General features: G+C 43.4%; 1 protein-coding gene across 1 annotated transcript in view; it reads right to left on the reverse strand.

Moving 5' to 3' along the window:
* The window catches only part of MOSMO (modulator of smoothened), a 54,313-nt gene extending 43,889 nt beyond the window's left edge, over positions 1 to 10,424 (reverse strand). Inside the window, exon 1 of the mRNA XM_069486376.1 lies at positions 10,319 to 10,424. Coding sequence (XP_069342477.1) covers positions 10,319 to 10,424 — 106 coding nt within the window. The remainder of the gene's footprint in view (positions 1 to 10,318) is intronic.
* Between the last annotated feature and the right edge of the window lie 5,967 nt (positions 10,425 to 16,391).

The following is a 16,391-nucleotide window of genomic DNA, read 5'->3' on the forward strand; positions in this document are numbered from 1 at the left end:
AAGATAGAAGGGGCTAGAATGTTGATCCATGCAGAGAAGGCAGAGTCTAAAGTTGGAAAGGTAAGTTAGAGCCATACTGTAAAAATCCTTGAGTGCCTTTTGTTCTGTGGAATATGAAAAGTCACTGATGGTTTCTGGTACAAGTACATGCAGTGGTTAAGAGCCAGGATCAGCTGTGTGACTTTGGGCAAGTTGCTTAACTTCTCTGTATCTCTGTGGGGCTAACAGCAGCACTTACAGAGGGATGTTGCAGGGACTGAATTAATTAACATGCGTCAAGTGCCTAGAAAAGAATGTCACAAAGTAAATGCTATCTAAGTATTTACTATCATTATTCTATTAGTCGTTTAGAAAGATAAATTTAGCAGCAATGTAGAGAAATGGGCTGGAATGGAAATTTCCCTGTCTTCTCTCTGCCTTTACTCATGCCATTCCATCTACAAGGACAAGTACTGCCCAGATTTTCCTCATTATTAAACACATCATTTGTTAAGCTCAAATTGCACCACCTCTCTGACCACCTTGTCATATATATATAATTTTATTTTCCCAGAGAACAGGTACCTCAAGAATAAAATGTTTTTTTTCGTTTGCTTAAATACAGTCCCTCTGAATATTCAGTACAGGTTCCTTACAGATCACAAATACTTCAATAGCATTTGTTGTGAGACAGTCTGGAATGAAGTCCAGTGGTATAGGATATACTTATGGGAAGATATAAGGAATATTCATAGTAAATTAAAGATTTATTTTATCAAACTAATGGTACTCGATAAATGAAATGGTCACATCTTTGATAGTCTAAAGGGCCTTAATTTTTTTTGCCTTTGGAAGTTAGTTGACTGGTCAGCAGAACTGGTATGAACAGGGCCTATTGTTGAAAAGAACCTCTATTATTGTAGCTAAAAGTAGACCCAACAATGTTCCAGGTAAACAACTTAATGTGGATATGTTGCAAATGGGAAGAGCTAGTGAAATTTCGTTCTTCCCTTCTCCTACTTGACCCACCCAGCTACATTTTTCTTTACTCCTGCTTAATCTCTAACTATAGCATATGATCCCAGTTGAACAGATCTATATTAAAAATCAACAGCTGCCTTTTTGCTCAATATATACAACGGCAAGTGTCAAAATGCCAAATGTGACGTTTTATTTATAGCAAAGCTAGTATAACAAGACACTAGTGCAACCTTTTCCTAATGAAAAAAAAAAAGCAGTGATTCAAAGAAATGTCAGCTTGCTTCAATACTGAATTGGAGTCATACACTGAAACTTCACATAAGCAAACTGTACATGTTGGTTGGTACGTATTCACACATACGTGCAAGTATCACTGATAGCAACACTCAAAGCCATATGCTCTTTATTTTGTCAACTCCTGAAGCAATAAATCCCAAAGGAACATCACACTCTACTTGCTCATTGCATATCTGGCAAGGATTTTCTTCTGTGTAATTTACAGTTTACAAGAGAATATACAGTAAAGTTTATATACACAGAACGTATAAACAAATTACATAGTAAAGATAAATTACTGAAAAGTGATTTTGATCCAGGTATTTATTTTTAGGTGCCTTGATATTCAAAGATCTTTAGGTTTCTTCACGGCTGTTATCTAATCTCTTTAGTGTTTCTACAAGAGCTTTCCCAAACATTACTTTTTTATCAGTCCACAGTGGATAAAGGATGAAATAACCACTATTTCCAATCCGGTTTACCAACTGGATCAGGTTTTTGTAATTATTCAACTTCTTAGTAGCTAGCTGCTTAGTTGGGTAAGGAATTAGAAAGTATGTGGAACAAAATGTACAGCTTCAGAACTTGAAAATAAAACATTCTGACAACCAAATTTAAGATATGAATGTCATGTTTACATAAACCATAACAGGTAAAGCTGTAAATGTGAAATTTATACCTATATAATGTCACTGCTGTCACTGTACAACCTAATCTCCTGGGTTTACTTACAGGAGGATATCAAACAAGGTCACTAAATAAATAATTATCCATTCAGGTTGCATCATTAAGCTCTTACAATGCAACACAATAATTTTAAACAGCAACACTTATTACATGTGTAAATTTCTCCTATAAGATTAAGGAAGCTGGCCCTCTACTTAAAGATGTATTGAAATGGGGTATGGGAAAAACAAACCCACAGTTGCATTATACAAGCTAAAGATAACTAGAAAAAATGTTATTCCAATAAACTAAATCTTCAATTATACTGTTTGTCAGGTTATAAAGAAAAAAGTATCTCACATATTTCAAACATATTTTCAGACTTTGAGGTGAGACAAATTGACGTGATACTCCAACTGTAAAGTGTTCCAGACCACCAGCTATTAGATATATATTCCTGTAAAAATAACCTCAACTAAATGATTTTCACAATTTACTGTGGTTAATACTCTAACCTATAGGAGAACAGAATATTGGGGTCTGAACCTGCATAACTACTGGAAGTGCTGAGAGATGTCTTAATCAGGTCTGAGTGATATAATTTATATTAGTTAAAAAACCCTCGAGTGCAACTTGTTTAAGATCAATTACATGGCTAGTTAGTAGTCACAGGGACTTGACTACATGTTGGTTTGCCCTAAAACCTGTGTGCCCTTTCCACTATGCTAGGCTGTCTTTCACTTAGAAAACCTCTTCAATCTGTTCCAGAAACATATAAACTTGATGTGCTCCTTAGTTTTGGTACTTACATGTGTCCCATTAAGTTTATATTACCACTACAACTGACTATGCAGTCTCTCTTTCCAGATTGGACCCAGCTGGGTTTCAGGAATATTCAAATACAGACACACCATGTTGCCTTAAATACTTTTTTGGAATAAGGCAGGGTATAATAAGACAGATAATACAAAAGGGGAGCACTAAAAAAATTCAGATGTCTTGATCTTTCATATAATAAATAATAACTATGACTAACATTTGAGCATTTACTATGTATCAATGTACTAATCCTTTATATGCCACATTTTCTCACAATTATCCTTTGAGGTGAGTATATCATCTCCATTTTATAGCTGAGAAATCAAATTATATGCCCCAAATCATAAAGGTGATAAAAAGAGAATCTGAGAATCAAATCTAGGTATGTCTGACTCCAAATCCCACAGAACCATTTTACGATACTGCAACTCAAATACAAACACAGCATTTACCAGGAAAGGGATTACAATGACATTGTTTTCAGTCACACTAAACTGAACGGTAGAGGACTGATGTATATGACTATTACCAGGCTAGTTCTGAAAGGGGCTCTGGCAGCCATAAAGAAGGATTCAACTATGGCCAGTCTAATGAATACATCGAGAGTCATCACTCCGTAATTTCTTTTTCTGAGTTTCCTTCTTTTAATGATTTCCATTTACTCATGCCAGCTGTTTACATTCTTAGTCCTAAATTCCCCTTCTTCAAAACCTTTCAACCTACTAGCTTATACCCTTCATCCTGAAGTGGTTATATTATTGTTGGTAAAGGTAAAAAGAGATGACTTTTGGAACTAAGGTTGTAAAAGAAATATTAATGCTTTGTTCAGGAAATCTAATCTTGTATTGGAAAATCTGGCCTACACTGTGAAATTCACAGTATCGTAAATGATTTCAAGCTTTAAGCATGTCATATGAATCCCATAAAAAGATTGGTTTTTGAATTTTTATTGAAAATTCTTATTACTTGGTATGCTGAAATAAACAATATCAATAACATCACTTTAAAAAAAGTTTAAAAAGTCTTTGTACCACTTTACTATTAAGGAATTTTATTCTTGGAAGAAATCAAATGGTCCAAATGTCCACCAATTGATGAATGGATAAAATGTGTTCTACCCATAGAATGGAATATCATTTGGTAATAAAAAGAAAATATAGCTGGTGTCAGTGTCGTACACCTATTGTCCCAGCTACTCAGCTGAGCTGGGAGGATTGCTTGAGGCCAGGAGTTTGAATCCAGCCTGGGCAACACAGTAAGACTCTGCCTCTTGAAAAAAAAAGAAAAGAAAAGAAAAATACTTGCTGTACTCTCTCTCTTTCTTTCTTTCTTTCTTTCTCTCTCTCTCTCTCTCTTCCTCCTCTCTCTGTCTTGCCCTTTAGCCTGCTGTCATGGGATAACGCAGCAAGGAGGCCCTTGCCAGATGTAGGTCCCTGGACCTTGGACTTCCCAACATCCAGAACTGTAAGCAGTAAATTTCTTTTCATCATAAATTTAAAAAAAAAGAAAGAAAAAAATACATGCTATAATATGGAACTTTGAAAATAGTAAGTGAAAGAAGCCAGTCACAAAGGACCACAGAGATTCTGATGATATAAAATGTCCAGAATAGGCAAATCTACAGAAAGTAGATTAGGGTCTGCCTAGGACTATGAGGTTGGGGGGTGACGGCTAAGAGGTATGTGGTTTCTTTTTGGAGTAGTGGTAAAATTGATTGTGGTGACAGTGGTACACAACTCTGTGAATATACTAAAAGTCATTGAATTATATACTTTAAATTGGTGAATTTTATGATTATGTGAATTACATGTTAATAAAGTTATTTAAAAAAGATATTTACTAGAAATAGATGCAAAAGGCCAACGAAGAAATTTTATTAATACTTTTTTTAAATTAAAGGAGAACATAATCTCAAAACTTTTGCTCTCTGAGGTAACTAAAATCTATCTTTCTTTAGAAGGCATATCCAAAGTGATTAACAAAATAAAGTTCTAGATAGGTTTGTGTATCAATTCATGTTACAGAGCTCCTTCATGCCAAAGCATCTTTGAGATCAATGAAGTTGTCACAATTCAGGGAAAAGAGATTATTTAATAATTTTCTAGCATTTAGTAAATGGATCTGCTTGGGCAGCTTGTAACTTTAATATTTCAAACCAGGGATCCTAAATTTGTAAGCCAGGATCTACCTGCAGATCGTGAAACCTTATGAGACAGATGCCAAGCACCACAGTCCCTTGTCTGAAGTTTGCCAAGATTTCCTGTGGAGAAGATAGTAGGTAGCAGAACGGGAAATGACACTTTCACCCCAAGTCTTCCACATCCCCAAGTGCCTGCCAATCTTTAGACTTGAGGAAAAAGAAAGCTCTTCCTCACAAACTGTCAGACATTTCCTGGGTTTTAAACAGGTAAAATTTTCTCTCTATTCCTGATTTTTCTCTCCATGAGGGAGGGGGACCAGCAGGAAAGGAGAGAACCCTGTTACCATAATACTCTTAGCTTATTTGTGTCTCCTTACTCAATCCTTCCCAGGTCAGGAAGAGTGACTTCATTTCACTCGCAGGTTAGGAGACAAAACTGGGCACATGCGGTGTTTGCCCTTGGAAGCATTCATGTCCTCTGTTCTGTCATGCTGGGAGTCATGGGGGCAGGTCTCCCAGTTCTGTCTGGGAAGGGATAGTTCAAGTTTGAAGTTCAGGGGTAGGAAGTTTCTTGCTTCCAAATACAAATGACATTCTCCAATATCCTTTTTATCAATAATAATATTTTAGCCCCTAAATACCTTATTTTTCCCCCTCAACTAGTTCAGAATATAAGCAAAGAAGAGGGTGTCAATTTTTGAGACTCTTAAATACTAACAGCCCATCTAAACAATTTTAAAGAGAACAAGAACGAAAATATTTTCAGGAAGAATACACTAACCTTAACTTAGTTATGACAGACTATACTGTGAATGTGATAACCACTCTAGAGAAACTGATTGGACATAAGGGAGAGTATCATTTTAAGACTGAAACCCAAATCTCTTTTTCCTCTTCTGTAATCTGGCAAAAATTCCAGCCACTGAAGAATTTGAACCTCATTTAAGATAAATAAAAAGTATGCATTGATAAGATATAGGTAATACTTCAATGAAGAGTTTTCTTGAAGGGAGTCTTCACAACACTGAAATAAATCTCATGTGCAAAGCATTGACATGTGGGAAAAAATGTGGAAATGACTATTTTACATCAGCCAAATATAAAAAGCCTAAGGAATTAGATTAAGTAATGGATGTCAAAGTGCTTCAAAAATTATAAAGCACTATATAAAATGAAAGATATTGCTATTCACATCAAGTTCCAGTAACCAGCAGAAATCTGACCTCAGTATAACAGAATTATGTAATTTTGCCATTATATTCATCCACCATTTACTATTTTTGGTTACACTAATAGAAACTGCTAAGGGTACTTATTAGAGTGCCTCCCCCATGTATTCCCCATACATATAAAACCTATGTTTCATCATAGCTTCAAAAATTGTGCATGATCCATCAGCCATTTAGAAAAAGTGCATGAAATATTACCACACATAATAAAAAGAATGTACTTTCTCTGTGTTTGGACCAGTACAATAAAAACAAACTAAGAACTCTGCCAGTTCAGAGTATGGTCCATACCACAGTTTATCAATAGAGATTTTTAAGAAGTTATTCTAGTCAGTTTTTTGATGTTGTTATTTCATTCCCTTCTGTGGTAGTTCAAGTAGAAGCTGAGGAGGACAGAGATTAAAGAACATGGAGATAACAGATTGGAAGATGAGAAACAGTATGGGACTGATGGAGAAAGTCCAAAGCCAACAGGGAAGACATTTATTTCACGTGTTCTAAGCCAATTGCGTCATTTCTCATGGTAACAAATTCTGGGTTTTAATTTCAAAACTCACATTCTGACACCTGTTCTAATAAACTAGAACAATATCTTACTTTTATTGGTGTCAGGTACTGTTCTAAATGTTGTATGTGGACTATCACAGTTAATTATCACAATCGCACATTGAATGGGTAGTACTATTATCTCTATTTTACATAGGAGGAAAGAGTACAGAGAGGCTAAGGAATTTGCCCTGAAGTCACAGAGCTAGTAAGTGATCAATTTTGCAGCTGAAGGCCAGCCCATAATCCTAGCATTCTGGGAAGCCCAGGCAGGACCACTGCTTGAGCTCTGAAGTTCTTGAGCTCTGGAGTTTGAGACCAGCCCGAGCAAGTGCGAGACCCCATCTCTACTAAAAATAGAAAACATTAGCCAGTGGGTTGTGGTGGTGCCTGGAGGCAGGAGGATCCCTTGAGCCCAGGAGTTTGAAGTTGCAGTGAGCTATGATGATGTCACTGCACTCTAGCTGGGGCAACAGAGCAAGACAGACGTTAGCATTTGAATTCTGAAACTTTCCCTTAGTAGTTTGCTGCAGTGGTTTTCCAACTGTATTCTGCAGAACCCCTCAGCTCCAGGAGTTCTACTTGCAAAATATGTTTTATCCATTTAAAAAAGTGTAATGAAAACATCACAATCAAAACTTTTATAGACTGAATATAATACACTGAAGGGAACCAACACATTAACTTTATATGCCAGGATAAGTCACTTTTGTGCAGACCTTGGAATAAAACTAGTCCTGTCACCTCTGGGATCTTATATGAACTTCTTATAAATGTTTCAATGATTTGGAAGGTGTAAATTTATTTTATTTTTTAAACTCAAGACTACACCTGTCTGCTCAGGTAAAACTGTACAGTGAGCACAGAAGCTCAAGCAAATACCAGGCAAAGTTCAGGTGCATCTTATCACAGCGCAAGAGCACAATAGTGAACAAAAGAAAATATTACCCTAGTCGTCCCAAGTTTTGGGAGGTTTAATTGTCTGACATATTTAAGGTAAGAAATATGAGTTAAATTTGATGTTGAAAAATTTCGTACTGTTCCTACTATCTCCTATTATTTCCCTTTCTAGCTACAGAATATTTAACTAAATAAAGGGTATCCTGAGATGGCAAGGGCAACTATTAGAAAAAAAAAAACATCACTCCCTCCCCCCAGCTTCAGCTACACGTCCCCACTGCTACACTCTGGTCCTTATGCCCACAGTCCCCTGCCATTCTACTGTGCTGTACCAATCACTCCCACTCTGACTGGTGTTCAAGTTTATTGGGTCCACTATTTCACTGACCATATACCATCTGCTATTCAACTGACCAAGCCATTTGCTCTTTCCTTTATTTACTTTCACTCTTTATCCAGATATTCCAAGAGCCATCACTACAATACTTTGGCCAGTACCCTAAACACCTTGGCTGCTCTATCTTTTTGTTACCATGTATCTGGCAAACCCCAGTCCTGAATAAAGTCTTCTGTTGGCATTCAGATTATTTTCAATGGTTCCTGATTTCCAAAAACATCTGGAAAATTCACATACCTCAGCTATACCAGTACCAAAGTAGCTGAGCACTACTAGAGAAGGTCAACAGGGCAGACGGGTTATCACACTATATGCTCATGACACCAACAAGGCTTCAGTGCTATTTGACCGGTTGGCATACTCTCTCTGCAACTACTTACTTTTCCCAAACATTTTCTACTTCCTTTAAACCTTGAACTTCCGTCCCTCTCATCTCTGTAGCAACTCACAGCCGATGACTTTGCCTACATATCTGAAGAAGCTGTACTCACTCATTCTATCCTTGCTTTCTTTTGAATATAAGAGGAGTTTGCCCTTTCCCATCTTCTTATGAATACCATGCTACTACTTATCTTTTTTATATAACAGGTCCCTCTCTCCACTATAACTTTCCCACGGATATTTAGTCTATTTTATCTATTAGGATTCCACCTAAAACTTCTTTGCAAAAAGGATCTTTCTGCTAGAACAGTGAAATCCCTTTGCCCTTAAGTACGTAACGCCCCAAATAAAGTCTCATAAAGGGAATCATACACATATAAATAGGATAAAAAAACAACGGGTCATGAACTGGATGTCATAAGTATATACAGTTATATATAGGATCACGAAATTCTAAGCCATCCTGACACTATCTTTATATGCTTTACAATTAAGAGCTCTGCTAAAACTCCATAGGCAAGAAAAGTAGCAGAATCCTTTAGAGTGTTATTTTAATAACCAGCAAATCTGACAGCATGATTTTGTGTTACTAGGTCTAGATTGGGGGAGAGAAGGGAGGGAGGAGGAAGCAACAAATGTCCCAGCTACAGCTTTTTTTAAGAGCTAAAAATATTGCAGGATAAATACAGAACCATAAGTGATACTTAAGAAGTAAGTTTTGACAGCACAGTGATACGTTTTTGTAACAAATTATTCACGGAGGGAGCTTGACATTCCCACCCAATAGTCCCTTCACCTGCACCGAACAAGCAGTTAAAAACAAGACCATTCCTTAATTCAGAGCAGCTCTCCTGACAGCTGTTTACATTAATTAAAGGTTTGGTCTCACAGGTCTGAGAGGGAGGAGGGAGAGGGGAGAGAAGTGGCTCTGGCAAGAGAAAAATCTTGCAAGCGCATGCATCTGGGATACCCTTCAGAAGGATGCCAGCCTCTTTCCTGAGGGCACCACCTTGTCTCTCCTGCCTACAGCTCCGTGGTGTTACAGCAGGCACTGCCACTGATGCTGGGCTGCCTGCAACTCTGATGTGTTATTTAATTTTGTAACTACTATTAAGCTCTCTACAGCATTTTTGTGATGCGCTGGAATGAAAGATGCTCCATAAAACGAGGTTTATTATTAGTATTATTATAGCTCCCGGGCCTAAAATAAAGCAAAATTATAACCACATACACTTCAAAAGGAAAATCCGAAGCCACAAGCGTCTCAAACACTGCCAAGCGGGTAGGGGACGGGCAGGGGCGGGGGAAGCGGGGCTCGGATCTGGCGCCCCTCACCCCCTCTCACGCCCTCCCACCCCCGGCCAACCCCACCGCTCTCCCGGCACCAACCCTTAACCCTGCCTCAGGGGGTCGGCGCCCGCAGCCCCCGCACCTCTCACCCGGCGCAGCGTCCCCGGGTGAGGGGTCTGGACTCGGACCTGATCCCCCTCGGCCTCTCCTCGCCCACCAGCTCTCTGGGTGGCTCTTGCATTGCCCCACGGGCTGCCTCATTCGCAGCCCCAGCCTCGCCGCCTGATTTCTAATTCCCTCCCAGGAGCCTCAGTTTTCTCCCGTCTCCTACCATGACTTTTTTTTTTTTTTCTTAATCCAAAACGTAGCTTGTTCCTCCGCTGTCCCTCAGCTCGGGGTACTGTCCCTCCATCCCGCGTCCGGAACCCACCTGCCCAGCCCAGGTCTCCTCGACCACTTTTCACTCGGCCTGGGGCGCCCCTCCCCTCAGCCTGGGGGTCCCGCTCGCGACCAGCCGCTTCCTCGTCTCCGTCCCCCTTCCCACTCAGCCCCGGCTGCCAGTGTCCCCGGCCCGGGTCTCCTCTCCGCCTCCTTTCTCCTCAGACCAGCCCCAGCCGGGGACCCCCCGGCCTCGGTTTCTCCTCAGCCCGGGGCTCCCTCCCTCCCTTCGCCCTCAGCCAATCCCCCGCCCGGCCCCGCGCGCCCGCCGCTCACCCGCGGACTCCCCGGTGTTGATCCAGTCCGGGTTGGCGATGCTGGCGATGGCGAAGATATCGGCGGCCAGAAAGAGACATCCTGAGATGATGGTCAGTTTATCCATCTCCCCGCCCCGCTCCCCCCACCCCCCGAGCCCCGGGCAGGCCGCGGCCTCACGCCTCCCGCCCCATGGGCCGCCGCCGGGGCCCGGAGTCCCCGCGCCGCCGCCTCGCGCCCCCTCGGCCCCCGCGCGCCGCTCGCGCCCTCCGCGCGCCCGGGACAAGCAGCCGCGGCGCGGCCCGCACAGCCGGAACCGCCGCCCGCCCCGGAACTGCTCGGGCCGCCCGCCCCTCACCCGGAAGCGAAGCCGGGGCGCGGGCGAGGCCGGCCCCAGCTCTCCGACAAGCGGGCCCGCGCCCAGTCCTCCTGGCTCTGCTGCCCTGCGCGCCGCCTAGGCCCGCGGCCTCCGTCCCCAGCCCGCCTCGCTGCACTGAACCCGACCCGACCGCCCCGGCCCCGGTCCCTGCCCCGCTCCCGGCCCCTTCGGCAGGCCACGCCGCCTCTAGGCTGTCTTCCCAGTAATAATACTATTGTTGTTGATGGTTGTTTGGGCACAAACAACCCCCCCCCCCCCGCCCCGTAGCCTTTCAAAAGCGAGACCAGAATGAAGGAGGAGGGAAGCCGCCTGTCTTCGAGCTGGAGACGGCCCCGCACGGCCCTTGTCACCTTGTATTATCATTGCCCGTTCCGTGGCTGGCGGCTCTGAGCATTGCCCCATTTAGGAAATAGCTCTGCGTCAGGCTCTATAGGTGCTGGGGTCACTGGAGTGGACAGAAACAAGGTTCCCGCTCTCGTGAAGCTTACATTCTGGTGGGGAAGAGACAAGAAATACATCAGGAACCTATCTTTAAAATAAAGATAATTTCAAGTGCCGATCCATTAATTAAATGGGGGTCGGTGTGATCAGGGTGTTGATACTTATGGTGGTCAGGGAAGGATACATTGCCACTGAGATCTCCACGATTATAGAGACCTGGCCTTTGAAATCCTGCAGCCGGACCAGACAGAGGGAATAGCCAGTGCAAAGATCACTGGGGAGGAGGGGGAGGGAAGAGATTGGCCTGTGCAAGGAACCGCACAATGGCCTATGTGGCTGGAGAGTGGTATGAGAAGAGGCGGGCAGGGGCCTGGAGTAGGGCTTTGGGACCATGATAGAGAATTTGGCTTTGTACTAAGTGCAACGGGAAGGCACTGGAGGGTTTTCAGCAGGAGAGTCCCATGATCTTAATCTGTAAAGATCCATAGTGTAGCTTGTAAGGGGGAGGGGTGAAAAAGAAAGAAGAGACAATAGTTGGGAGGACAGCTAATCCAGGAGAGAGAACTATAGCTTTGGCTGGGGTGAGAATAGTGAAGACGGAGAAAAATGGACAGATTGCATGTTTTGTAGATAGTTAAAGGGCAGCACTTGCTGATAATGGGGGAGGAGTTGAAAGACAGAACTCAGAAATGACTCCTAAGTCTTTGGCCTGAGCAACCAAGTGTTTAGGAATCCTGTTTGCTGAGTTGAGGTATGGGGAGAGTCTTCAGTTGGATGGATAAACAGGAAAAAATATATATAAGGCATTTGCATAATTTGTTAGCAATACAGATGATGCATCCGTGTACAATTTTGCTATCTAGTAGAGGTTTTCTTTCCTTCTATGGCTCATGGGCCAAATCACTATTAACCCTGACTTTGGATCCAGCTCTCTTTCCCAGACAGTACTCCATGCAGCAAATGGAGATGAGACACTCACTTTCTCATTAAATGCCACATAGGTCATCTCTAGAAAGACCTAGAAGAGTGACATCTGTCTCTATTTTTGGAATGACTACATGTCCACAAAATTCAGCAGGTTTCAAATTCCACCAAATCCAACAGCCTTGCAGAAATGAGCAGAGTATCCATGTCACTACATAAATTGGGGAAGCAGGGCTTTGATTGCTAGTCTATAGACTTTTCTGTCCAAATATTGGTCTCTTGAGGGGGAGGAGAGCTTTTTTTATTATACAATTTATTTTTCCTCTGCCATAGCAATTGACACAAGATGATAAGGATCTAGATATAATGCCTATCACATTACTGGAAGAGGTCTTCACTTTTTTTTTTCTTGTTTTAATAAGTACTGGAGAAGTTCAATAAAGTCATATTCTTGGCTTCTTGTCTGCTGTTTCCATTGTTCACTAATAGAAGAAACCCTAACTACACAGGACTAAATTCCTAAATAATATCCACTGATGTTCACTACTGGCCAACTGATGAGAATCCTAGGGTCAAATGTTAGAACAGTTTGTACCTATTCTAACTCCAGCTCAGTGGAATGATGATAATTTGATTCTTGTGTTTAAAAAAATACACGTATAAATTCTTCCTTTTCCCCAGGCAGTCCTTCCCAGCCCCTCCTGTGTCTGTCCCTCCACAAATGGTTCTGGATCTTAGATTAAAGAACAAAAACAATCAGTGTTGAGTTAACGGAATTTAAAAGAATTTTATCAGATTAATGACTGCACATCACTACACATAGTAGTCACCTATCTCATCCCTTCCTACCAACCAGGATAGGGGTGGGGTTGGCAGGGGCCAAATACACTATTTACAGATTTCCCATTAATCCTTGTTTTTAGTCCCATATCTTATCCTTGCCTTCCAACTTACCTGGTGTTTCAAAGTTCCCAGTCTCTGAGATGTACAGGACATGTCAATTCCCTTCTCCTCTATATCCCAGTCTAGATTTCGGTAGAGGCAGATCCTAAGGGTTTGGGAGAAAAGCGGTGTGCTGGAGCAAAAAGAATACAAAACTATGTACTAGTACCTGCGTGCTACTTACTTGACCTTGAGAAAGTCATGTCACCTCTCTGGGCCTCTTTCCCCTATCTGACGTAACAAACTCCCAGAGTCACCCTGTCTCTGTAATAGAAGCATCCCATCCTCTGACCCACCCCTAAACAAAGCAGCTGGAACTTTTCAGAGATGAGCATGAGGCTCCTTATGGCATAAAGTCCTTGGGGACCCAGAAGAACATAGAAGGCCCCCAGGAGGGAACTATGCTGGCAGCCCGAAGTCATAAATAGCCATTCTGCAGCTGTTAAAGGGCCGTGAACATGGCATGTTTTATTGTGATGGATGGTAAGCCTTGGCCAGAAGAGGCTGAATCCAGATGGGACTTCGGGGAAGGGTATGGAAGGGACTGTAAGATCACTCGTCTCTTTAAGGAGTATCTTTGGCCTGACAGGATAAAGAACACACACACTACCTCCCGGGGGAGGGGGAGGGGGGAGGTGGGGGCGGGGGGGGGGGGGGGGGTCAAGTTTATCACGTGGGCCAAGAGTGTGGTGGATGTACCACACGTGTGTACCTGGGGTTTCTGGGGTTAGAGAAGACAAAGGAGCTAAATCCAGAGGTTAGCCATTTGTGGCTGGGGCTTAAATCTCAGTTTGTCTCGGATCGGTTCCCTTTGAGCTGACTTGGAGACAAGAGACTATCGATTAGTGTACAGGAAATTTATTAGAGAGCCTCTCAGGATCAACTCCTGTGGGGGAAGGGAAGGAACGCAGGATTGGGCAGAGAGAGAAGTCAGGCTGGGATGCAGGCACAGAAGGCTTTGGCAGACCCCAAGGGGAGCTCTGAAGCTGGGATGGCCACCCTGAGTTGCTCTGGGTTGGGGAAAGGGGTCAAGCCTTTACATCCCTGCACTGACGGGTCATTGGATGCTAGCTACCCCAGGAATGGGGTGTGACCTTGGGGAAGGCAGCTCTCTTCAGACAAAGACAATTCCTCAACAAGGCTGGCTGACAGCTGAGATCTGCCAACCTACAACCCTCCAGTAGCTGGGGAATAGTGCTGAAGGAGGACCTAGGCAGCACAGTGCAGCATTTACAGCATGCCACCACAGTGCTGTGCAGATCATCTGCTCCTTCGGAGTGTGGCACCTTCAGGACCCTGGGGGGCATCTTTTCCTGTGGGAAACTTACAGAGGAAGGTTAGTGGGACAAACCACAGCTCCTGCTACTGCTGAAGCTCATCCTGAGGCATAAACAACATACTCATTTTTTCTTTCTTCTCCTATCCATCCAGGATTCCTCTCACCCTCTGCCAGCACCTCTGATGGTCTAGGTGGCATATGCGGTGGGGTGGCCTAGACCTGCATGCCTGAAGAGTTTGAGCCCCTGGTTGCCATGTACTTCTCAGATTGTGGCTGCTGTATTTGTCCATTTACTGTAAAAACAGGACAAAGGAGTACTAAAAGACACCCAAACGGATCACATGGGTGCCAAACATTCCTCCCTCCCCTTGTATGTATTTGCAGCTGGCTTCCTTCCCCTGGTTTGCCATCCCATTTACTACTAGTAGAAAATTTAGCAATCTTAGAGTTTCCCTCTGCCAGAGGCTCCTTATGCTCCTCTTCTACCAGGGATAGGGTCCTCATTATTACCTGAGCATTGGGTGATCCAGCTCCAGAGTCCCATCTTAGCATCCACTCTTTCACATCATTGGCACCAGCTGTTGTGGGCTGGGTTTTCTAGGAAGCAGATTCTGAGCTGCAGGGAGTTTATTAAGGGAGTGTTTTTGGAACTCAGCATTGATGGGGAGAGGGAAGGAAGCAGGACAGGGCAGAGGGCAAAGTTAGCCTGAAAGTACAGCCATGACAGGACCTCAGTGGACCCTGTGGGGAGCTGTGAAGCTGGATGGCCCTGCATGGACCAGTCATTGGATGCTAGCTGCCCAGGGAAGGTGTGATCTTGGGCAAGGGACTCTCTTCAGGTGGCAGCAGAGGTGGGGCTTGGGGGTTGGAGGTGTAAATCTTTCAGCCCTTAAGCGGATCTGGGCAGCACAGCATAGCATCCATGACAGTTTGTATCCTGCAATTCTACCAACCAGCATGGCCCTTTCAGCCTGGGATGGAGGGAAGGCTGAGGGACTCTCTGCATGCCCGGCACTGATAGGCTCCCAACACAGGACCTCCAATGCTGATGAGCTTTATTCCCACAAACTTTATTCCCCTTCCCTACTGATAGGAGAATGGTGGAAAAGGATGTGTTTATGATAGCATTAAGCTGGTATCTGGGTAGACCCTGCCAGACCAGGAAGAGGAAACAGATGACCTAAAACAATAAACCACTGGCAGGAGACTCTTTGAGGTTGAGAGTAGCCCTTTGTATAAGCCTCTGTGACACGGGATTTACCCAGTGAGAAATCAACCCTGGCTTATTGTCTGGGCAAAGCCACAGAAACAGAATAATAAGCTGGGAACTTTGCACAGTGCCCGACACCTAATAGGTGCTTGGTTTCCACTTGTTGAAGGGATGATTGCCCTGGGCCAGGTGTTTAGCCTCTCAGTTGCATCAGAGTGGTGATGCCAATAAGATCTACCTCATCATGTTGTTTTTCTTCTAGAATTTAATTTTGATGATTTATATTTTCCTAAAATTGTCCATTTCATCTGTTCTTTAAATCTAAGTTCCCAGAGGACAGAGCCGTTGTCTGTCTTGTCTACTGTGGTGTCCCTGGCATCAGCACAAACCCTAGATCGGCTTCCTGTAAATACTGGTTGTGTGAGTGAATGTGTGTGGGAGGAAGGATTACTTTGGAGAAAAGAAGGAAGCATTAATAGTGCCTCTCCTAATAGTGACTCATTTTTTTTCAGGCCACCCTTGAGCCCTTTCTCATTCAAAACATCCATGAAAAAAAGTGCAATTCCAAAGCGATTGGTGTAACAATATTTTAAAAATACCACTATTAGGAGCGCAGCAGGGGATACCCCGTCCCAGGTATTCCACGATCTCCGACGATTCTTCGAGCGTCTCCTGTGATCTTCCTCTGCCCGCCGCCTCACGTCTTTCAGACACCCTTTTTCCCTCCCCATTTCCACGGTTCGCCAAGAATGAATGAATGAAGAGCTCACTGTGAGTCGGGCACTGCGCAAGTCCCCACGGAAGTTTTGTTCTTCTCCACCGACGTTTGCACACACTGCACCGGAGTGCAAACCCCACGCCGCGTTTTCCAGGGTGCTCTGGGGCCCCGCGCTGACCTCGCTGTTGCTCAGTTCTGGGC

Source organism: Eulemur rufifrons, chromosome 14 (assembly GCF_041146395.1).
Source record: "Eulemur rufifrons isolate Redbay chromosome 14, OSU_ERuf_1, whole genome shotgun sequence".
NCBI classification, from domain to species: domain Eukaryota; kingdom Metazoa; phylum Chordata; class Mammalia; order Primates; family Lemuridae; genus Eulemur; species Eulemur rufifrons.